Source organism: Centropristis striata, chromosome 22 (assembly GCF_030273125.1).
Source record: "Centropristis striata isolate RG_2023a ecotype Rhode Island chromosome 22, C.striata_1.0, whole genome shotgun sequence".
In the NCBI taxonomy this organism is placed as follows: domain Eukaryota; kingdom Metazoa; phylum Chordata; class Actinopteri; order Perciformes; family Serranidae; genus Centropristis; species Centropristis striata.
The window spans coordinates 19,897,746-19,920,780 of record NC_081538.1 but is presented as its reverse complement, the minus strand read 5'-3'; the positions used below and the strand labels follow the sequence as shown (position 1 = coordinate 19,920,780).

Genomic DNA, 23,035 nt, shown 5'->3' with positions numbered 1-23,035 from the left:
AGTTGTTTAGATTGCCTTTTGTTATTCCTCCTTAAGAGTGATTTTGAGTTATTTAGTTTTTTGCCCTTAGATCGTTCCTCCATTTTACGGAGTGATTTTTAGTTTAGTCTTTTTCCCTGTTTAGGTTTTTCCTCCCTTTTGGAGCGCCTTTTGTTTATTAGTATTTTAGTTTGTCCCTTTTTTCCCCCCTTCCCTTGTCTAGTTGTTTGTTCATTATCCCATAGGATAGTTTGCCCTGAGTTTCAGGATAGTCAGGAGTTTTGTGTTTTTTCCCTCTTTGTAGAGATTAATATTGTTAGGTCTTTTAGACTGTTAATGTTCATAGCCTTTTTGTTTCCTCTGTTCGGGGAGTTCCTCTTGCTGACTAAGTACCTAAATAAAGTGCTTTTGACATACTCTGATATATCTCTGCGTCTGAGTCCTGCTTCGAGCCCGGCTTGACATAATCTAGCTATATACAATTGAGTATCGTTTGGTGTAAATTAAAACACACATATAGAAAAGCAATATGAAATATATGAAAATATCTGGAAAGACTCCTGGAAGACTATCAGCTCACATCTAAAGACAAGTGTTTAGACTTTTTAGTCCCAGCCTAGTCTCAGACTGAGGTTCTACAAAGACTGTGAATCTTTCAGGGTCACTATTTACAAGACTACAACTAGATTCTTTTAGCATTTTTTACCTACCATGCAATTTTTTTGTTTAAACTTACAAAATGGAGGAGAAGCAGCTTTTGGCTCCAGCTGCTCTAGTGTGTGCAGTGGTTTGTGTTGAAAACCCCCCAAAAACAATAAAAAGAATAGACGCCACAAAATGCCCCTCACAAAGCTGAAAAGTGATTTCTGTTTTTCTGACATGAAAAGTTGACTATTTTACAGTAAAAATAGATATAAGGAAGAATAAAGGAAAGGAAATTGTATAAATGAATTCATGATATACATTTATGCCCTATTTAATTATGTGTTTAATTGAAAAGTTATATTTATCAGCTCTTTCAACTCTCATTTAGTTAATTATCGATTATTTATTACTTATTTATGTATAGGCCTACATTTACTTTTACTGTTCTCTTTACTAAGACACAGCGCCCGCAAAATCCCGCTTGTGGCCGTAAATATATTACATCACTATATTTTTATTTAGGACTGAGCTTACTAGCATTTTTTGTGATGTTACTTTTTCCTGTCGAAGATGTTTTACTGGCCGGTCTGGAACCGGGGACCTTTTTTTTCTCCTTTCTTTTTCTCTGTTATTTCTTTCTTTTCTCCTTATTGTTGTATAGATTTATGATGATTTTAAACTCTAAGCTATATTTATACAGGGTTTATTTTATTTTTATTTTTTTTCTCAGGGTAAATGTATATTGTAATTGTTTGTAATTGTATTCTATTTTGTAGATGGTGTCATTGTATATTGGATTTTTATAGTATTGTGATTTTGTATGTAGTTGTAAAAGCCCAACTAGGGACGGGAGTTGAAAATAAGCTGAAGCTATATCTCTGTATGCAGCACATCAGATGCATGTCCTGTATCTATGCTAACTGCATTGTCCCTATCAAATAAAATAAATAAAAAAAAAAATTAAGTACAGTTTTGAGGTATTTTATTTCTATTTATGTAGCTTTATACTTCAACTTCACTACATTTTAGAGGCAAATATTGTACTTTTTACTCCACGACATTTATCTGCCAGTTTTTTCAATTTAAATATTTATGCTCTAAAAAAAATAATGAAACCACATAACAGCATATTAAGTATTTAAAATAGTTACTTATCATGTTAATATTCAACATGAAAAAAATTAGATTCATTTACAATATTATATATATATATATATATATATATACAAAAACATTTCCAATTAAATATTAAAATCAAATTAAGTCCTGGTGCCCGTTTTTCCATTTCGTATTTTTGATCTGAGCCAAATATTGAAGTATGATAAAACAAGCATTTTTTTTTGTGTGTTTTGTGTTATAATAAAAACAAATAACAAAATAACCAGTCAATTTTTCATTATTTGATTTTTGATTGCCAATTGAAAATGGAAATAACGAATGATACACGGATTTTTGCTCGTACCTCTGTTGTTATAACCTAATTGAAGAAAACAGGCAAAACATTTTACTGCTAAAAACAACGTAGGGAGATAACCTGAATAAATAAATTACATTTTTAAATAAATAATTTAGAAGGAAGAATAAAGGAAAGGAACATTTATAAATGAATTAATGATATACATTTATGCCCTATTTAATTATGTGTTTAATTGAAAAGTTATATTTATCAGCTCTTTCAACTCTCATTTAGTTAATCATACATTAATTATCGATTATTTATTACTTATTTATGTATAGCAGGCCCGGCCCTAACCAATCCGGCGCCCTAGGCAAGATTTTAGGTGGCGCCCCCCTTGCATCGACAGTGTAGTGTATATACTCACAAGAAATGAAATAGCTTTGTTTTTGACCTTTTTTTTACTTAAAGAAAGAAAATTCACAATCAGAATCATTAACAAGATAAAGAATTATAAATAAACAAATGAATACAAAAATAATAAATGAATATATGAAATGCAAACATTTTTACAGTTTTATAAATAGCCTACATAAAGTATAAAATCGAACTAAACACAAAATAAAACATGTCAATAAGTTACATAAAACAAATTAAAAATACAATATAAATAAGGCACTGCACAAAACAAGATATTAAAGAAACCAGTAATGACTAACAACTATATTACAAAAAAGGGGATCCTACAGAGTTCTCTAGTTGTGCTTTTTAATACTGCATTAACTAGAATGACTTACAAATTACTGTACACCACCCCCTCATCAACCTCACATCACCTGCTACAGCCTTACTCTCCTAGTTTTTCTTGCAGCAAAGTCATCAACAACATCATCATATGACAGCTGATTTGAGACCACATGATTGATGCTTATAATGGAAAGTCCACTGAGACGTTCTTGCATCATAGTAGATCTCAGGTAAGTTTTAATGAGTTTGAGCTTAGAGAAGCTTCTTTCAGCAGCAGCCACTGTGACAGGAAGAGTGGCAGAGATTCTGAGAGCAATCCACATGTTGGGGTAAATTTCTGCCAGCTTCTTCTCATGCAGGAAGGTCAAGAGCTCCATGTGTGTAATGTTCTTTGATGGCAATGGTGGGAAATTCTGCATTTCCATTGCAAGTTCTGTGCCATTAATGTCCGGCTGGCTGTCATGGGTCAGAGTAGTACTCAGGGTTTTGCACTGCTGTAGCAGCTCTTCTTTTTGCAAGTTGTGGAAATTGAGGAGTACACCAAACTTGTCATTTACCTCTCCAAGGTTCTGAAATCTTTCATCAAGAGAAGAGGTGGCTGTATCCACTACCACATAAAAAAATGTGGTTTCCATTTTTTTAAGTGCATCTTGTATGGGCTCATCTGGAGACTCATAACCAAAGTGCCTTTTGGTGGCTCTCAGTCGCTTTTGTTTGAGTTCAGCCTCCACATTCATTTCTTCACACATCTCCTTTGCCGTTGTCTGCGCATCAGAAAATCCAGTGTTTCTGTAGCTGGTGAGGGAATCTTTGGTCTTCTTCAGCAAGTCGACAGCCACATCTAGCTGCATGGAGGGCGACTGCATGAGTTTGCTCACATGCTGGATCTTGCTAAGAATGTCATACCAGATGGCTGTACAAATGCAAAAACGATACGATCCAATCTCCTCAGCCAAAGACTGGGCTTCAACCCTCACCACAGGGTCTTTTGTTGTTTCCCTCACCTCCAGAAGAGCCTCTCTGACTTGCCCAGCCTGATACCTGACTGCCTCAATGCTTTTTATCCTGCTTTCCCATCTGGTCTCAGCCCATGATTTCAAAGTGGTTTTAACGTGTTTCAGGAGGACACTCCACCTATGGGTGGAGGCTGAGAAGAGCTTGAAAAGCTTTGTTAAATGCCCAAAGTAGCCAAGGGCATCTGGTGAGCTTTTTGCAGCATCAGCTACTACCAGATTTAAAGTGTGGGCACCACATGGTACAAAGAAAGCTCTTGAGTTTAGCTGAAGCAACCTTGCCTGAACACCTTTATTTTTTCCCTTCATGTTGGCCCCATTGTCATAGGACTGTCCTCTGCAGTCTTCAAAAGGAATGTTAAGCTCCTCTAATCGTTTTAGGATGAGAGTTGACAAATGATCTCCTGTTGACTCCTCTGCAACAAGAAAGCCCAGGAAATGCTCTTTAACTTGTGGTGTGTCTTCTTGTGACACTAACCTGACTATGACAGACAGCTGTTCCTTATGACTCAGATCAGGGGTGCAATCTAAAATGATGGAGAAATACTTTGATGTTTTGATCTCTTCCACAATGCTTTTTATTATTCTTGAACTGATGGAGTCAATCAGTTCATTTTGGATTGTTTTTCCCAGATAATGTACGTGACTGCCAGCTCCACTTTCGACCCTACTGACATGCTGCTTCATCACTGGATCAAATTTAGCCATGAGCTCCACCTCTTTTAGAAAATTGCCATTGTCTGGTTTATTTAGTGTGTCTGTAGACCCCCTGAAAGCCAGGTTTCTTTCAGCTAAGGACTGAATTATTGCCACCAAACGATGTAGAACTTCACGCCACCTTTTTCTCTCAGCCTCAGCAAGTGCCATCTCTTGTTTATCTATAGTGAGTCCTTTAGCAAAACGGACCTACAAGTCCTTCCATGTTGCCATGTGAGCATTATGCTCCTGGCTATCCTCATGGACCTTCAGCAAGTGACTTGCATTTTTCCAGTCCTTTAGACCTTCCCTAATCAGTTTATACTCTCTCTTGGAGAACATTTTGCAGCAGAAGCAGTGCAAGCTATCCTCTTTTTTCGAGTACATAAGCCAGGTTCTTCTCACCTTTTCCCCATTGATTAAGAGTCTGTTAAAATAATCATGCTGACACCTTCTTCCATCTTTCTGTTTTGGGAATGTGAAGCCACTTTCAATTACAAATGGACCTCTGTGAACTAACTCTGTTCGTACCTTTTCAGTTAAAGCAGAAGGCCAGTCAGCAGGGTCTATTGGTGCAGCAGGAGGACCGCTTGATGCTGCTGCATCACTGCTTGGTTCTGCTGATGAGGTGGAGGCAATGGGAGGACTGCTTGATGCTGCTGCATCACTGCTTGGTTCTGCTGATGAGGTGGAGGCAATGGGAGGACTGCTTGATGCTGCTGCATCACTGCTTGGTTCTGCTGATGAGGTGGAGGCAACAGCAGTAGATTTGGTAGATGGCCCAGGGGTTGGATTTAGAAATTTCAACAGCGCATCTGAAGAGAGGAGTATGTGACACCATTGAGTATTACAGTCTAATAATAAAAACATGTAATTCCAGGAATAAAATGAAATAATATGAAATGATATAATATAAATGAAAAACCAAAGAGATATGTATGATGTTAACCATTACAGTGAAATACTGAATATCATGTTATGTTATGATTATCTTTGACCGAATCACAGCAGTGTTGATATTCAAAACAGCATTCCCTCTCATGTGATATTGCTTAATTAACATTAATGATGTGCACTTTAACAACTAGGCTTAAACTATAATATATAAAGGGGTAAAAGTTAGCTTACCAGAAGGCAATTTCTTCCTTGCGCACCTGACAGTTTTGTCCGTTTTGACATCTTGACATCTTGTGTTGAGCCGAGCGTGTAAGGAAGGGGGGCGGGGGCGGGGGGCGCGCGATGGTGATGTAATGTCATAACATTTCAAACAGATTATATTATTTCTATTAAATAGGCTTTGCTTTTCATTTATATTAATGTGGGATTCTTTTTTGTATTAAGAAATAATAGTACCAACTAGTTATAATTTTTTTTTTTTTCTTTTTTTTTTTTTCCCCCATTTGTGGCGCTGGCGTGGCGCCCCCTGATGGACGGCGCCCTTAGCATTTGCCTATACGGCCTATGCCACGGGCCGGCCCTGATGTATAGGCCTACATTTAGGCTACTTTTACTGTTCTCTTTACTAAGAAACAGCACCTGCAAAATCCCGCTTGTGGCCGTAAATATATTACATCACTATATTTTTATTTAGGACTGAGCTTACTAGCATTTTTTGTGATGTTACTTTTTAATTTTTCATTCATTTTTAGATGTTTTACTGGCCGGTCTGGAACCGGGGACCTTTCCCCCGCTCATCTATGGTTGTTGATTGTGTTGTTACGTCACTGCGACTTGCGATAATATCAAACACGTTTGATATGATCCAAACCCAAGACTAGGAAAAGACTGATATGAAACAGCGCCGATTACTACCTTACACTTAACGATCGAGATGACGGGAGTGCGCTGTGACTCCAGTAAACTCCTAGATTTACTAAAGACTTTCAGTTTTTAGTCTGGGACTGTGAAAATCGTTTGGTGTAAGCCCAGCATAAAACAACACGCTACCACCACAGACTGATAAAACACCTGCAGCATCTTACTACAGATGTCCAGAGATCTGAGCTTCCTTTTTGTAGAGAGCGTCTGTGTTTAGGGACCAGTCCAACTTATTATTGTTAAAATAATAATAATAATGTTTGACTCCCTGGTGTCTGTCCCTGTTGTCTGTCTCTGTTCTCTGTCTCTGTGAGTGACGCAGGTCACTATCAAAGGTCAAACCTTGAGTGTAATATCTCTCTCTATGCATTTATATTAAATCAGGCAATATGATTTTGATACAATGATTATGTTTGTGTGTTAATGTTGATTTAGAAACTGTGATTACTTTGATGACATATATATCATTGGCTTAAACTGACTAAGATTCTATAAATCACAAAGAATGACATCCAGATGTATTGGTGCACAATTTTTACTGTGCGTGTGTGCATTTGTGAGTGTGTGGGTATGTGTGTCTGGAGAGAGTGGTGACCACAGAAGGCCGGATGGGAGTCCCGTGTGAAGGATCTCTGTAAGTCATAACAAGGTAGAATGTTTGTCCTAACAAAGTTTGTTAGTAGGTCAAGGCAAGGCCTGGTTCCGGCAGCAAGATTGTTCCAGGTGGCATGACGTGCCGTTGTGTTGATTGGGACTGGCGAATCGGCGGGTGAGGAGGGCGGAACTTCCTGGAAGGGGTTGACCAGCATGTTTTGTAAACAATTGTAAGGTTTTTAATGGGTTCGTAGGGAGAGAGACGGGGTTCAGACTTCACAAACTGAAACCCGTCTGTTTGTATTCAGGGACATGAGTTTTTGAACCCGGAGAATCTCTGTAAAATGCAAATTTTTTGACATATTGTAATAAAACTATGTTAAACTGAGAACTTGGACGCTTCCTGCTCTTCATTCCCCATCAACGATCTGCGACATCGTTCTCTGCTGGAGAACGATGGCTGCCCCCTCTTGTAACATTTCTATTTTTTAAAGCTTTCTTATTTTACAGCATTTTCACACCTGCCTAAAACTTTTGCACATTACTCTATGTACTATTGTTTTTAGGACAATGCCATATTTATTAAGCTATGTTTCTTAATTGAAACCCATTTTAAAAGTTGTTTTAACTGAAATGAAATGTTATTTGGAGTCTTTCAGTTTTTTTCTGTTGTCATTTGAGGACAGAATTGTGCTACCTATTGCCATGTTGTCTCATTTCAGCAACCACGCCTGTTATTTACAGGTGTCTAGGGTGGATCCGATTAAAATACAGTTACAACAAAAGAAGAAGTAAACCATGTTCTTTGAATAATTATAAGTGGTTGTCATTGGTAACTGGCCAATAGAATTTGGTTGCGTGCTGCAAGAGCTGTGTCAGTCTGATTCAAGCACTGCATAACTTTACCTGTGATCTAATAAAAGGGCTGCCCCCTCTTGTAACATTTCTATTTTTTAAAGCTTTCTTATTTTACAGCATTTTCACACCTGCCTAAAACTTTTGCACATTACTCTATGTACTATTGTTTTTAGGACAATGCCATATTTATTAAGCTATGTTTCTTAATTGAAACCCATTTTAAAAGTTGTTTTAACTGAAATGAAATGTTATTTGGAGTCTTTCAGTTTTTTTCTGTTGTCATTTGAGGACAGAATTGTGCTACCTATTGCCATGTTGTCTCATTTCAGAAACCACGCCTGTTATTTACAGGTGTCTAGGGTGGATCTGATTAAAATTCTTTGAATTTTTATAAGGTGTTGTCATTGGTAACTGGCCAATAGAATTTGGTTGCGTGCTGCAAGAGCTGTGTCAGTCTGATTCAAGCACTGCATAATAATAATAATAATACTATTTAATTTATAGGCGTCTTTCATGTCACCCAAGGTCACCTTACAAAGCCTAAAATTTAAAACATCTTTAAAAACAAGACAACATGCTAAAAACAACACAACATGGTAAAAAACAAGAACAAGAGTGGTGACCACAGAAGGCCGGATGGGAGTCCCGTGTGAAGGATCTCTGTAAGTCATAACAAGGTAGAATGTTTGTCCTAACAAAGTTTGTTAGTAGGCCAAGGCAAGGCCTGGTTCCGGCAGCAAGATTGTTCCAGGTGGCATGACGTGCCGTTGTGTTGATTGGGACTGGCGAATCGGCGGGTGAGGAGGGCGGAACTTCCTGGAAGGGGTTGACCAGCATGTTTTGTAAACAATTGTAAGGTTTTTAATGGGTTCGTAGGGGGAGAGACGGGGTTCAGACTTCACGAACTGAAACCCGTCTGTTTGTATTCAGGGACATGAGTTTTTGAACCCGGAGAATCTGACAGTGTTGGTGCCTCCAGTTACACCATCCAGTTCATTGGCAATATAACGAAGCTGACTGGTTTGGACTGGGCCAAAGCGTATCGGAGGACCATGACAGCGATACGTCACCAAGATGTTGTTTGCATAGTCTAAAGCCATGAAAGGTCCAACTTGCTTTGGGCTGTGCAGGTTAAACTCCTTAAGATCTGAAAGTATTACAGAGACAACAGATGAAGCTGCAGATTTCAAATGAAGGTTTTACCATTAATCCCTGTGGATTAGATACCTGGTAGTTCTGCGTTGAGGTATTCAAACCACTGCCTGATGGTGGAGTCTCCATACATGTGGAGCACTTTGCCTTTCAGGCACTGACTGATAACAGAGGCGCTGTTGAACTGGTGAACTTTGGTGCCACCTAGTGCTCGCCACACACCCTGGTAGTAATAGCCAGAGGGTCCAGATGACACAACGCTGCTCTGTACCTTTGATTGATCTGAGAGGGAGTTAAAGGTGAAGTCAATTAATGTTTTTGTCAACATAAAGAGACCAAACCAATACATAAAATGATGTCTGAATCTCTTATGGACTAACCTCTCTCCTGTGAGACTAGGTTCAGCTTTAACAGCTGATTCCAGGTTCGTTAACTTTTAGCCTTGTGCTCCATACTCCCAAATTGGGATGAATACATCTCTTTATAAGAGAATGCTACTCAGAAGTTGTTTTTTACCAATTTTTTCCAGTTTTAATTTGTTTGCAGCGTATTCAAATTTGAATCAAGGATGGCAGTTATTAAAATCTTAATTTACCTTCTTTTTTTGGCAGTACAGTGACATTGGCAGGTCCCAAAACCAGAATTGAGACTTTCATGTTAACACCACTGAAAAGGAAAGCACACATATTAATAAAAATAAATATTCTCCAAGTTGGCAACAACATTAACATCATAAGGAGGGCAAATCTTCAGAATCATTTAATGAGTTTAAACTAGAAAAACCAAGCACTTAAATGGGAACAAGTACTTGAAAATTAATTCACATAACTTCCCTTTTTTAATTAAAGCTGCACTGATTTAGATTTCCACATAAACAGTCAGTAAAATGACTATGTTTAATGTTTAAGGTGACGTAAATGGTGAGGAACGCTCACATCATGTCACCTAACTTTACAGCTCCCCTTAACTTCCACAGAACATTATACCATCTTTTAGCCCATAATTTGGGTTTTATGCTCCATTACTTGCCCCCACTACTCTTTGATAGAGTTTCAGTGGTCTCACTTATGGTGGCCCTGAGAGCTCACAGCGCTGCAACTTAAGAAAACACATGCAAATACACAAAACACAGGCAAATTAAGAAAACATCTTCATCAATTTGACAACACAAGCACATAATTTAGAAAACTTGCTGCAAAGACCACAACACAACACAACTAGAAAATTTCCTCTGGTGGAAATTTTGAAAGGGCCACGGGGGCTACTGCCGGTGTGTGTACACTATGATGAGATTCTTCAGAGATTTCAAACAATTAATACTAGTAATGTTATGATACTATTCCTCTTCAAGTATTTATTTATACAGCAACCTATGCCCTTTAACCTCAAAATGTGTGTGTGTGAAACATTTGTATCTGGAGGAGTGTGCGCGCTTACGCGCGCATATGTGTGTGTGTGTGTCTGTGCGTGCGTGTATCTTTAACTGTTATTACATTAAATGACCAGTGTGTGTGTGTGCGTGCGTGTATCTTTAACTGATATTACATTAAATGACCAGTGTGTGTGTGCGTGCGTGTATCTTTAACTGTTATTACATTAAATGACCAGTGTGTGTGTGCGTGCGTGTATCTTTAACTGTTATTACATTAAATGACCAGTGTGTGTGTGCGTGCGTGTATCTTTAACTGATATTACATTAAATGACCAGTGTGTGTGTGCGTGCGTGTATCTTTAACTGTTATTACATTAAATGACCAGTGTGTGTGTGCGTGCGTGTATCTTTAACTGTTATTACATTAAATGACCAGTGTGTGTGTGTGTGTGCGTGTATCTTTAACTGTTATTACATTAAATGACCAGTGTGTGTGTGTGTGTGTGTGTGTGCGTGCGTGTATCTGTAACTGTAATCACAACATCAAAGCGTGGGGTCGACCAATCAGAGCAGAGCAATCAACGGAATTAACAGCTGTGGAATCTTCTGGCAGAGTGAAAGCAGCCAGAGGTGGGCAGAGTGAAATTTCTGGCCTCGAACAGAAAGCATTTTTGGCAAAACCATAATACCTATCATTGATCCGACTTCACTTTGAGCGTCCTGAGTTCTTCCTGAACCTCTACATATGTTTTTTTTAAAGAAAAATGAAAAAATTGCTTTGTTAGAGCGATCTAAAAAAACAGTTAAATCTCACTTTTTCCGAAATCTTCCTGCGTTTTTAATATGGGACCCAATGAGGCTGTTGGTGGTTTTGGTGGCGCATCTTTGCGTCGTACGCCCAAACTATAACCAGAGGATTACCAGAGGATTGTGAGTGAGAAGACAAATTTTCCTACATTTCTATGTATAAATTATTTCTGTAGAATGGAATTTGCGGCCTGGGGTGCAGTTTTCAAATAAATTTTTTGACAGTTTAACCTCTCCCTCTACACTCTGAGCGATGACATCACACACTCTGACACGAACATTCCGTGCAATACACACCCATTATAATCTCAGAATTTCTCCAAAAATGATCATGGTCATTGAACAGGGATTGATAAAAAACTATATGACCTATCGAAACACAAAGTAATCCACCAATACACAAGACTTGTGTCTACTGTTTAAAGTTTAAATGGAGTCTCTCGGTGAAATTATGCCGGAGAAGTAGACTTTTAAAAATCTTCAATTAATGTTCTTTTTTGCTCATTTTCTTTCGGCCGTCCCATTCATTTCAATGCAAAATTTTGGGCAGTTTTTCGCGACTTACGTCGCGAAAAATTCATATTCCGTAGAGAAAAGTAATAGCACACCGATCCCGATCAAACCGCACGTTTTGATATATAATTTGTCCACACTCCTCCAGATACAAATGTTTCACACACACACATTTTGAGGTTAAAGGGCATAGGTTGCTGTATAAATAAATACTTTAAGAGGAATAGTATCATAACATTACTAGTATTAATTGTTTGAAATCTCTGAAGAATCTCATCATAGTGTACACACACCGGCAGAAGCCCCCGTGGCCCTTTCAAAATTTCCACCAGAGGAAACTAGAGACTAGTAGCGGGACGAAATTGCGTCCGGAAGAGGAATAAGAAGAAATCCACAGTATAACAGTAGTGCTCGGTGCGATTGCCCCAAGGCCCTAATAAGAAAAAGCGCTGCATATATACCACAACACAACAGAAGTGTTTCCAGAGGACACTTAAAAGTGATGCACATGCGTGCTAGTGCTAGCGTGCTAACATTAGCGGCTCGATCGATAGCATGCTATGATATGGACACAATGTGAGCTCTCAGGGCCACCGTACATTAACATATTATATCCGATATATTCTCGGGGAGCTACTGTTGAAATGATTGAACGTGACTTCTGGTAAGTTAGTGGAAGCAGCAGTAAGCTAGTAAGTCCCAGTAGCTGCCTCTGGCTAAAGTAACTAGCCTTCAATTTGACAAATACTGTTCCGTTTTTTAAAATGAAATTTAGAATGATAGTTTGGGTTTTTGTTTTGTGGTTGTATAAATGATTTATTATACAAAGTCAGTGTATTACCTACTGGAGAAGCCGAAGTAATGTAATGCTGTGTACAGCTAAACATTGTTAAGCATAAAAACATTAAAAGGCCAACCTAATAAATCAATATCATAGCACACTAGCCATCATATCCATCTTTGCTTTTTTTCCAAACCACCAGACTCCATTATGACGTTCATCTCCTGTGTTCTGTCAGGGAAAAAAAATCATTTTTTTTAATAGAATCTGGAGTCTTGGCATAGATGAATATAACAACTTCAGTTGCTGTCTGACTGCAAGTTATACAAAATAGCGAACACTAAAACTGATACTGTTTGGTGCAAACTGGCAGCAAATAGACTGCTATTTTTCTTCAGTTTGTTGCAGCAGGGCTAATAAAATAACAAATTGTGCAAGTGCCAGCCAGAAGTTGTGCCAAAAAACTCATGCAAGGTATCATTAGGGCGAGGATCAAGGTCAGTTCAACACAGCAGGCAATTATTTTCAAAAAAGCTACCGACAAACAGAGAAAGTTAGCAGGTTTACATCGCAGAGCATTTAGAAGCTAAACGATCCCTAAGAAGTCAATGGAGACCAAACTAAAGCTAAAACTTTAATGAATAATGGACATAGCCGGTATAAACACAGCATAACTGTGAAGTTGCTGGATATACTAGATGTGCAATAGTCCAGTGCTTGCTAACACTATCATATTGAAAAGGTGTTCTATAACTTGTTGTGCTGCCCCAAGACTTAAACTCTTGTCGGTTGCGTTTAATGATATTTTAGGGTTGACATCACGAGCAAGAGCAGCATTTTGTCTCTAATTCTGTGCTGCTTGCCAATAAGTTAAAGCACGCCATGCTTTAAGAACGATGTGATGACAGTACTTCTAAATTACCCAAGCATATTTTTCTGCATTATATTCTGTAAAAAAAGTTTTCATCAGACAACATTTAGACCGACACTGATGTATTTGGGATTTTTCAATGTCAGTCCTGTCTCTCTGCTCCCTTACCTTTGAATGAGCTTATCCTCACTGGCCCGAATGTTTTTTTTAAAATAGCCAAATCTGTGGCTGATCCTGGCATCACAGCTTAACTTTTTTGGCTTGTGACAGAACCAAGGTTCGCCTGTACGGAGGTCAGTGTAGTTGCACAGCGGCTGCTTGGTTGGACGTAGGCACATGTTACAGAAAGTAGTTTCAGAAAGTGAGCCTGAGCGGAAGACACTCTTGAACATAATCCTGTCAGGCTGGTCATTGTTCAGTCTCTTCACCACTTGAATAGCCTCACTAGAGTGAACCAGGGTCACCTGATTGAATAGAGAACAAAAGATTAAGATCAGTGGCTAGAAATGAGACACTGCGTTCAGGCATAGCAACAGGTAAGACTAAAAACATCTACAGGTTAACCCCATTTAACATGATGGTTTTTAGCATCACCTCAACCTGTGCGTCTCCTTCCCAGAGTAAAGAGAAAACAGCAGAGTAGCTGCCATTGAGATGATCCACCACCTGCCCAACCACACCTGTACCAAGCCTCTGATTGTGCAGGCGGGCGAGTAAGAAGTCTCCCCCAGACTTCTTGGGACGGCCATGGAAATCAGACATTTTGATAATAATCTCCAGCTGATCGCAGACATGCCACTGTCCTCCTGTCCTCCTTGGGAGAATGGTGAAGGTGCTGTGAGCTGGATCACTGGTCTGATTCAGGGAAAGAGGATCTGAGAGAGGCGGAGCTTCAGGCCAAGCAATGGAGTCTAGTAGGAGGAATTCCTCCAGAGCATCCTCAGGTAATCGTGGCTGGAAGGTGCAGAAGCTGTGATGCATGTCAGGCTCAGAGGAAACTTTTGGGACGATGATGGTGGAGTTCACTTTATAGTGAAACTAGGAGGAGATGGAGAGAGACAGATGGAAAAAAGAAAAGAAAAGCACAAAATGGGTTTGTGGCCCCTTACGACCAGGACACACAGGCTGCATGAGCAGTGGGTTGGTATGTGGTGCTGGAGGTATGGACTGTTATATACTGTTTATATAGGGCTCTGGAATTGACTATTAAATCTTTTCAAAATGACCAGTGCCATCTGCTGGACGTCCTTCAGATGTGCAAATACAAATCTGTATTCAGTTAGCTATAATGAAAACTGATATTTAACACAACTTTCCACTAATAAATGCATACATACACTGTAAATACACCTTTTATAACACATGTGCAATGTGGAACTACTATGCACATACAGTATCATTCACGTAATGAAGATTTAAAGGGGATATATATGGAGTTAGATTTGTGCCAAAATGTTCAAACAACACTTCAAATTCAAACAAAAAATATTAATCAAAATATCAGTTATATTTTTCTGGGTGCATTCCTATTGGCTAATGTGTTTTGACTGACAGCTGAGCTGAGCTGCAACTGCCCTGGAAGTTAAAACAAACCTCTCTCTGCTTGTTTGAGAGCAGACTGTGGAGAATTTCTGGTGGTGAAGGTAGCGGTAATTTGGAGATCCCAGGACTGTCAGCAGCCATGGCGCAGACGGGTGATGTTTGTGTTAGCGATTCTTTTTGGAGTAATACCTCCAGGAGGTAGACTGCACATTTACAAAATGCTAGCTAGCAATGTTGCTAAGAGCTTAACAAATTACTTAGATATTAACCACTTCATCAACACTATTGTCAAAATGTCCAAAAGCAACAACTTTGTTCATCTCATTTATTGTCTGGTGTAGCACAAAAGCATGGTGCAATTAGCAAGCTAGCTAACTAACTGTGGTCTAATAAACAGTAACTTCACCAATGCAGTCGAGGCTTTTGTTTACTGCCATGGCTGTGGTTTAATCTAAAGTTGGTTGGAAAAATGATAGGCAGTGATGGCGTCGGAAATAATTATTTTGTATTTTTCTCCATATTGCTGCTTTGTCTTGTTTGTTGTTTTGTATACAGTTTTAATCTTTGTTTTATGACATGCTGGTGAAAGAAATTTCTGATCTGAATGGATTAATTCTTGGTTAAATAAAGGTTAAAAAACAAGCAAAAGATTGTCAAACAAACCCAGGTTGTGTTCCACAGCAAGGACTGTTTTGTTTCTTTGGGCAGAATCCTTTGTTAACACAAAGCCTGAAAAGTTTTGTTCTTTTCTCAACTCCCGTCCTGTCTCGTGTGTCTCTCTCTCCAGACCGTAAGTCCGCCCCTCACTTCAGACCTCTTCTGTTTTACTTTTATTCTTTCTGTGTTTTACCTACGGTTGGCAACCAACAATAGGTGCACTACTGCCACCTTCTGCCCCAGAGAGTCTCGCCCCTCTCAAAGAAACTGTCATTCCCTGTCAGTGTTTCAGTTCATGAACTGAAGTACTAGTGCAGTTAAGGAGATTCCTGATTCGCTCTCTGTCTCACTCAGTGAGACGTTCAAAGAACGTACTGCGACCACCATTCAGTTCACTGAAGTACTGGTACAGTAAACTGGAGCCCTGTGAGAGTTGCCTTTTTTGATAATGGATGCTTTTATTTTGAAAGGATGAAAAGAGACTTCCTGTCTATCAGAAAAACGAAGTGAGATTATACTGTAAAGATATTGCCAAGGAGTTCAATGATTTGAAACACCCCCCAGCTTCATCCCACTTAATTCTCTGCTCATTGGCTTTTTCATGTATGGCCGTTAGCAAGCAGAACGGGGCACTTGGCCGTGTTTCAGTTCAGTGAGTACTGATACAGTCTCTTCTAATCTTTTATATTTCTTTTTTTAAACAACGGATTCTAAATATTCAGTACACTGAAAAGAACTGACGTTCCCACCACTAGCGCTCATATGTGGTATGTCCAAATGGACAAAATGTATTTGCACATGGCAGTATTAAATTTAAAAGGTATTTTTGACTGTGTTTTTAAGTCTTGTTTGCTGTAATACATTTTTTGGGATATATTATGTTATATTACTGCTAGAACATTACTGTTTCTGAGCCACATTGTGTTTGAAAACAATATATTCAGTCAGTAACCTGACTGAAAATAAACACTTTAAACAATCCCATTAAAACCAAGTTCTTACCTTCAGAACGTCTGTGTTACGTAGCAGAAGGGTGAAGACAAAGATAGTCAGAAAGAGAAAAATGGCAGCAAACTCCTTTCTTGTACAAACATGATCCCCTTCATCTATGGCTGTAGCGTTACACAGTGGCCACTTCCTCTGGTAATGAATAAACAAAAACAAAAGTCACCTTGTTGTGCAGAACCACATTATTTCATAGCTTTCTAACTTCATTATGAAATTCTCTTTGATAGAGCACATTCCTGGCTTTTGATCATTAAGACTTAACTAAATCCAGTCACCAAGGTAATTCATTTGTTTCATCCATAGACTGTATATAAATAATGGACGTAGTCACCGTGACGTCACCCATTGGTTTGTGGACTGCCCGTTGGAAGCCATCTTGTTTCCAATACGTGGAACAGACCATATTTGGACTGTGGCGGAGCGCGAGGGATCTGACGACACTGACTACACACCTCTCTACACCGGCAACCCGACTGAGAGAAGCCGCTGCTAATTCATGTTAGCATCAATTGGAGCATTAACTGGGATGTTAGTTTTGGCTAGCAAAAAACAAAAACAAAATGTATGTTACTGACCTCAGAAAACTGAGCAGCGACTCCTTGGAGTGTCTGTTAGTCCAACCAAACACTGAACAAGACATTTTTACCGAACAAAACGTTCAAATAAACTGTCATTCAGTTAAAATACAGTGTGAAAGGGTCAAAGTTATGAGACCAAATCAGTAAATGTCCTCTTATATATCTACATAACGTTATATATAACTTTATTGACTCATTGCCGTGGATACGCATTGCTCTGCTTCTCTCCTGATGACGGCTAGAAACGCCCCAAATCATATGATTCTTCATCTTCTATTTTCCTCTAAATGGGGCCATTATTGGAACTATTGATATCAAATTGTCTTGAAGATCATTTTTAACTAGTGATTGGGACCATAGTGTTGTCCTGAAAATGTTTTCTGAGGTAATAAATCAAGTGAGAAGTTTTCAAATTTTGCACTGAAATGAATGGGCAGATTTTTTTTGCAGCCAAACGTAGCGCCCCCCGCTGGAATTTTCGGTGGATTGCAGGCTTAAGGCACTTCCTGGTTGGCCTCCCTGCTCAGACACGGAGATTGCCGCCTGGTTTCATCAGCCACTAACCAGGGCCACAACCACAGAAAGCAGCTCTCTCTCTCTTTTTTCTTTTTTTTTTATTGGTGAAATGACGTAACAAACAAGGTGACATGAGGAACAAATACACTACACCATGTGGACCACAAGTAGAGACATTGAACATACAGCGCAAACAACAACAAAGAAAAACACAAATGGTAAACGATTTGCACAGAGGCATCACAAGTGTATGTGCGTATGTGTGTGCGTATGTGGATGAGAGGCAGATGCTACAACATATATATAAATATATATAACATGGCTCACTTATATGTATAACACAATGAAAATAAATAGGCAAACAAGAAGGAAGCACTAACGCGAGAAGAGAAGGAAGAGGAAAGAAAAAGAGAAAATAAATAAGAATAAATAAAATAACTAAGTAAATGAATAAAAAAGATAATATTAAAAATAATTATATATATATATATATACACACACACACACACACACATATACACACACACACACATATATATACACACACACACACACACACATTTATATATGTATATATATATATATACATACATACATACGTACATACATACATACGTACATACAAAATAAAAAAGTAGCACAGTCGGGCTACCCAGCGGGAGGCAGGTAAGACAAAACAAGAGTTCCTATTGTTTTATTTATTTATATTTTTTGATTGATTGTGCCTTTGGCCGCAGCCGAACCCGGAGGCAGCTGCTTGCCCGTTGCCTCTCTCGCTCTCTCTCTGGTGTAAAAAGTCATGTAACAGGATTTGAATATATGGAGATTAAAAAAAAAGTAAAACTTCATCAACCAATTTATACTAAAGCTTTGTGAAGTACAATGTTCAATACATTATGTCAGGTGAATACCACATGACTAACGACGTCCACCACTGCAAAATTATCAAATCATTAATCATTATTATCAAAACTATGTTACTATGTTAATGAGAATAACTGAGAAACATAGTGATGTACACCAGAAAGACATTATTATAAGTATGAGAACATTTCTTATTGATTATATGTTACTTAAATATCAACCATGAAGTTAAAACCCCATGAGGTCCACAGTAAAACTGAGCTACACTAATAAGGTACATTGAAATGTTTTATACATGGGATTTATATGTCATCTGATAAATTATTTTATAGTGGGGTGGATTAGCTCAATATTTTACACCAATCGTTCACTTTGTGATAAAAGCATGAAATTTGGTAGATCTGTTGGTGAATATGCTTCAAACAAATCTGGATATTGGGCCACCTCAAAGGCGCCCCCTAGTGGCCGTGGCAGGCATCTGTTATACGAATAAATCAATGATGAATAAAAAATGCCCTTTTATTAATACCAACTGGTGATGAATTGTATATTGTTGGAAAGCCTGATTAGTCACCTTTACAACGAGGTACAGCTTGTAAGGATCGTGCAGTCATGGAATGAGCAACGGGGCTAAACGTGTGGGTAGCACCCCCCAAAAATGTGCATCCCCTGTGGGGCGGATTAGCTCAATAAATCACAAGAATTGCTTATTTTGTGATAGAAGCACACAATTTGGTGGATATGTTTCAAACAAATCTGTATATTAGGCCAAAGCAAATTCGCCCCCTAGTGGCCATAGCAGTCATTTTCTTTGTTAAAATTACAAAAAATATTTAAATTATTTCTTAAAATATTTAAAAAATGTAAACTAAATATACAAACATAAATAAAAAAATGTAAATACACATTAAATTAACAAAAATCCAGTTAGACACTCTTTCAGTTATTTTTCCTGCCCCACCACAATCCGGCTAGCCATTGAGCTAGCTAGCAAATGAGCTAGCTAGCATTTGCTTCCTGGGACAAGCAGTGCAGTGGACTGCCCATCAAGGTATGTCTAAATATTATTTCACCTGTTATAATTATGAATAAAATATGCTATGAACATCATAAAGGCTAAAGAGAAAAACAATCATTATGGGCCTTGGTGGAAAAGTAAATTAGCAAGATAGCAAAAATAGGTACTTAAGCTAGCTAGTTTGGAACATGTATCAGTGGCTGTTAAATTATTTTACTCTAACATATAGCCAATACTATCAACAGATTTAGTAATAACACACAGGCTTGTTCAACTTCTATTGCACATAAACACTCTTAGAAATAAAAATAAAATGGAAAGAAAGAAAGCCTCAGTGCTTCATTAGGCCTCATTTTCCCATCCTTAAGTTAACAGAACAACTGTAGGCTATTGTTTGCCTTCACCAGAGGTGGGGGAGTGCCCAATAAAACATACTCTGCTGTATCGTCTGTTTTACTCTAAATGGGAGCATCGTTTTCAACATGAACACATTATGAGAATGTTTACTGAGGTAATTTATCAAGTGTATGTCTCATCACCACACCCATTCACAGCAAACACCTGATTGAGCCATTGCTTCTGGAATTAGAAATCTAACAGAAACAACACCAAGTTCTGTAGACTTTGTTCAAGTCTAACATTACAGAAGAGTAATTAAATCAAATGTGGCCACGTTCACCTTAAATATTAAGTCTTATGACACACCAGATCAATGAGAATGCACTCTATCGCTCTTTTGTTCAAATGTAAATATTTTTTAACGACATACAATGCCTTGAGCAAATAGATTTTTTCAACACACATATGCCATCCTCTCTTGTTCCCTTTACACTAAACCAACCGATCAGAGTACACGTCATCATGTCCAACACTTTTATCCCATCCCCATCAAAAAGACTTCCTGTAAGTCAACTCACCAGACTGAAGAATATGATCCAGAAGAATACAAAAACATAGATGTTCTCTAAATTTAGAGAAAGAAATTATCCAGAAGACTGGGTTGTGCAAAAAACGCTCCACAGAGCAGAGGGAAGAAAGCAAAAGTCATGCTACTTTAAGGTTCAAGTTCTGTAGATAGATAGATAGATAGATAGATAGATAGATAGATAGATAGATAGATAGATAGATAGATAGATAGATAGACAGATAGATAGACAGATAGACTGACTTTATTTATCCCAAGCTGGGAAATTACAGCGTAGCAGCAGCATTACACACAGAGACAATGACAACACAATTAAATAAAAAGAACAACCTAGGCATACTTCAAGCAATAAAATAGAAAATACAATAAAAAATAAAGTGTCTAAAGAAGGAGTAGAATAGAATTCCAGTGCAGAATAAATATGAATATACAGTATAAAAATGTAGGTGCTATGAAACAAATCAGGTGCAATGAACAGTGTGCATAAAAAACACATAAAGTGCATAGACAGTATGTAATGAACCAGATTATTATTTGTTATTGTACAGTGTGATGGCATGTGGCAGGAAAGATTTTTTGTATCTGTCCCTATGACAGCGGAGCTGGAGCAGCCTGTGAGAGAAGGTGCTCCGTTGTCTTTCTACTGTGTGATGGAGAGGGTGCTGATCATTGTCCATGATGGCCAGCAGTTTGTTCAGTGTTCTCCTCTCCACCACAGTCTCAAAAGTCTCCAGCCTGAGACCGAGTACAGAGCCAGCCTTCTTGATAATTTTATCAAGTCTGTTGGTGTCGCTGGCTCTGATGCTGCTGCCCCAACACACAGCAGCAAAGAAAATGGCGCTGGCAACAACAGACTGGTAGAAGATCTCCAACATCTTGCTGCAAACATTGAAGGATCTCAGCTTCCTCAGGAAATAGAGTCTGCTCAGCCCCTTCTTGTACACAGCCTCTGTGTTAGATTTCCAGTCCAGCCTGTTGCCGATCACCACTCCGAGGTATTTATAGTCCTCCACCCCCTTATTATATTATTAGTTATAAAAAATGTACTGGTTAATTTCAACTGCCAACCAACTGGACAACTTCCTGTAACAGTTCCTCCTTTAACAGTATACTGATGTGATGATTGGCACTGTAGTGGCACGATCAAAACAAATTAAGTGACACTTATCAGCGGGGGTCTGATCTCCGATGCGTGTCCACTGTCCACAAACCAACAAGCAATGCTTCCGTCTCAGTCATTTCTTTTATTTCATATATTTCTTCATATCTTTAACATTGTTTTCACTCACGATCAAAAGATGTGGCGTGACGCTCCCGCTGATTCTGAACACACAAAACTCAACTAATCAGTACTCAACTTAAATCACCTGTGCTTCACTCTCAGGCTGCGTCCGCCGTCCCCTTTATCCCCACCCACAAGCGCCTCAGAAAATAAATGAAATCAAGTGGCCTCTACAATCCGGCCCCTAATTATAAGGCAGGGGGACTTATAATTAACTTAAACAGAGCATCATTACTGTTATAACACATATGACACTTTAAGCAATATTTTTTAACTATTTGCTATCATTTCTAACCCATTCTATCTATTTTTTTACAGCTCATACATAACATAACAATACAAAAGTACTTGATTTTATTCTTCTGGGTCCTTGCTGCAAAGAAAATAGTCTTTTCTGGGGCAGCGATCCGCCTACACCCCTTTGCAAATGTCAGTCAGTCATCAGTCCTTAGTCATTAGTCAGGTGTCAGTCTCACAGACAAGGCAGAGCTTGTCGATGGGCCTTTCGAGGGTGCTGCTCCGAGTCTTGACCTGTACCCGACGAACAAGGCCTCTGGCGTCCAACGTAGTCTGCTCCACTCGGCCTAGCAACCATGAATTTCTTGGCGAGTTTTCATCCATTATCAAGACGACATCTCCAACTTTGAGATTCCTTTTTATCTTGTTCCACTTTTGACGCTCTTGAAGGTTTGGGAGATACTCTTTGGTCCATCTTCTCCAAAATAAATCGGCCAGATACTGGGCTTGCTTCCACCGTCTTCGGGAGTAACAATCCTGCTTACTGAAGAGCCCAGGGGGAAGCAGTGGCTTTTTCTTAAGTAGCAACAAATGATTTGGAGTTAATGCCTCTATGTCACCTGGATCATCAGACGTAGTGGTTATGGGCCTATCATTAACAATTGCTTCCACTTCACAAAGCAAAGTTTGTAGGCACTCGTCGTCCATAATTTGTTCACCCAGCACTGACTTTAATATTCTTTTCACCAGTCTTACTTGCCTCTCCCATATTCCGCCAAAGTGTGGTCCAGCCGGTGGGTTGAAGAGCCACTGTATTCCTTTTTCTGCCAGAGTGTTTTTGATCTTGGCTTGATTCATTTCTCTTGTAGCAGCTCTGAGCTCTTTCTCGGCCCCAACTAGGTTTGTCCCATTATCAGACCGGATGAGATCCACCTGTCCTCTTCTACACATGAAGCGTCGGATAGCATGTATGCACGAGCTTGTGTCCAGGCTGTGAGCGACTTCGATGTGCAGAGCACGTGTTGTTAAGCAGGTAAACAATACGCCGTACCTCTTAATGATGGTGCGACCTCTTTTGACCTCCATGGGCCCAAAGTAGTCCATCCCTACGTGTGTGAAGGGGGGTTTGTCAGGAATCAGCCGATCTACAGGCAAGTCTGCCATTT

At 38.9% G+C, this 23,035-nt stretch overlaps 1 protein-coding gene across 1 annotated transcript in view; it reads right to left on the bottom strand.

Moving 5' to 3' along the window:
- Positions 1-2,859: 2,859 nt before the first annotated feature.
- Positions 2,860-23,035, bottom strand: part of LOC131961119 (uncharacterized) — a 33,862-nt gene continuing 13,686 nt past the window's right edge. Inside the window, exons 2-9 of the mRNA XM_059326389.1 lie at positions 16,444-16,581; positions 13,837-14,280; positions 13,411-13,706; positions 9,494-9,564; positions 8,974-9,180; positions 8,681-8,893; positions 4,997-5,291; positions 2,860-3,901 (exon numbers count right to left, since the gene is read on the bottom strand). Of these exons, the coding sequence (XP_059182372.1) occupies positions 2,860-3,901; positions 4,997-5,291; positions 8,681-8,893; positions 8,974-9,180; positions 9,494-9,564; positions 13,411-13,706; positions 13,837-14,280; positions 16,444-16,581 (2,706 nt within the window). The remainder of the gene's footprint in view (positions 3,902-4,996; positions 5,292-8,680; positions 8,894-8,973; positions 9,181-9,493; positions 9,565-13,410; positions 13,707-13,836; positions 14,281-16,443; positions 16,582-23,035) is intronic.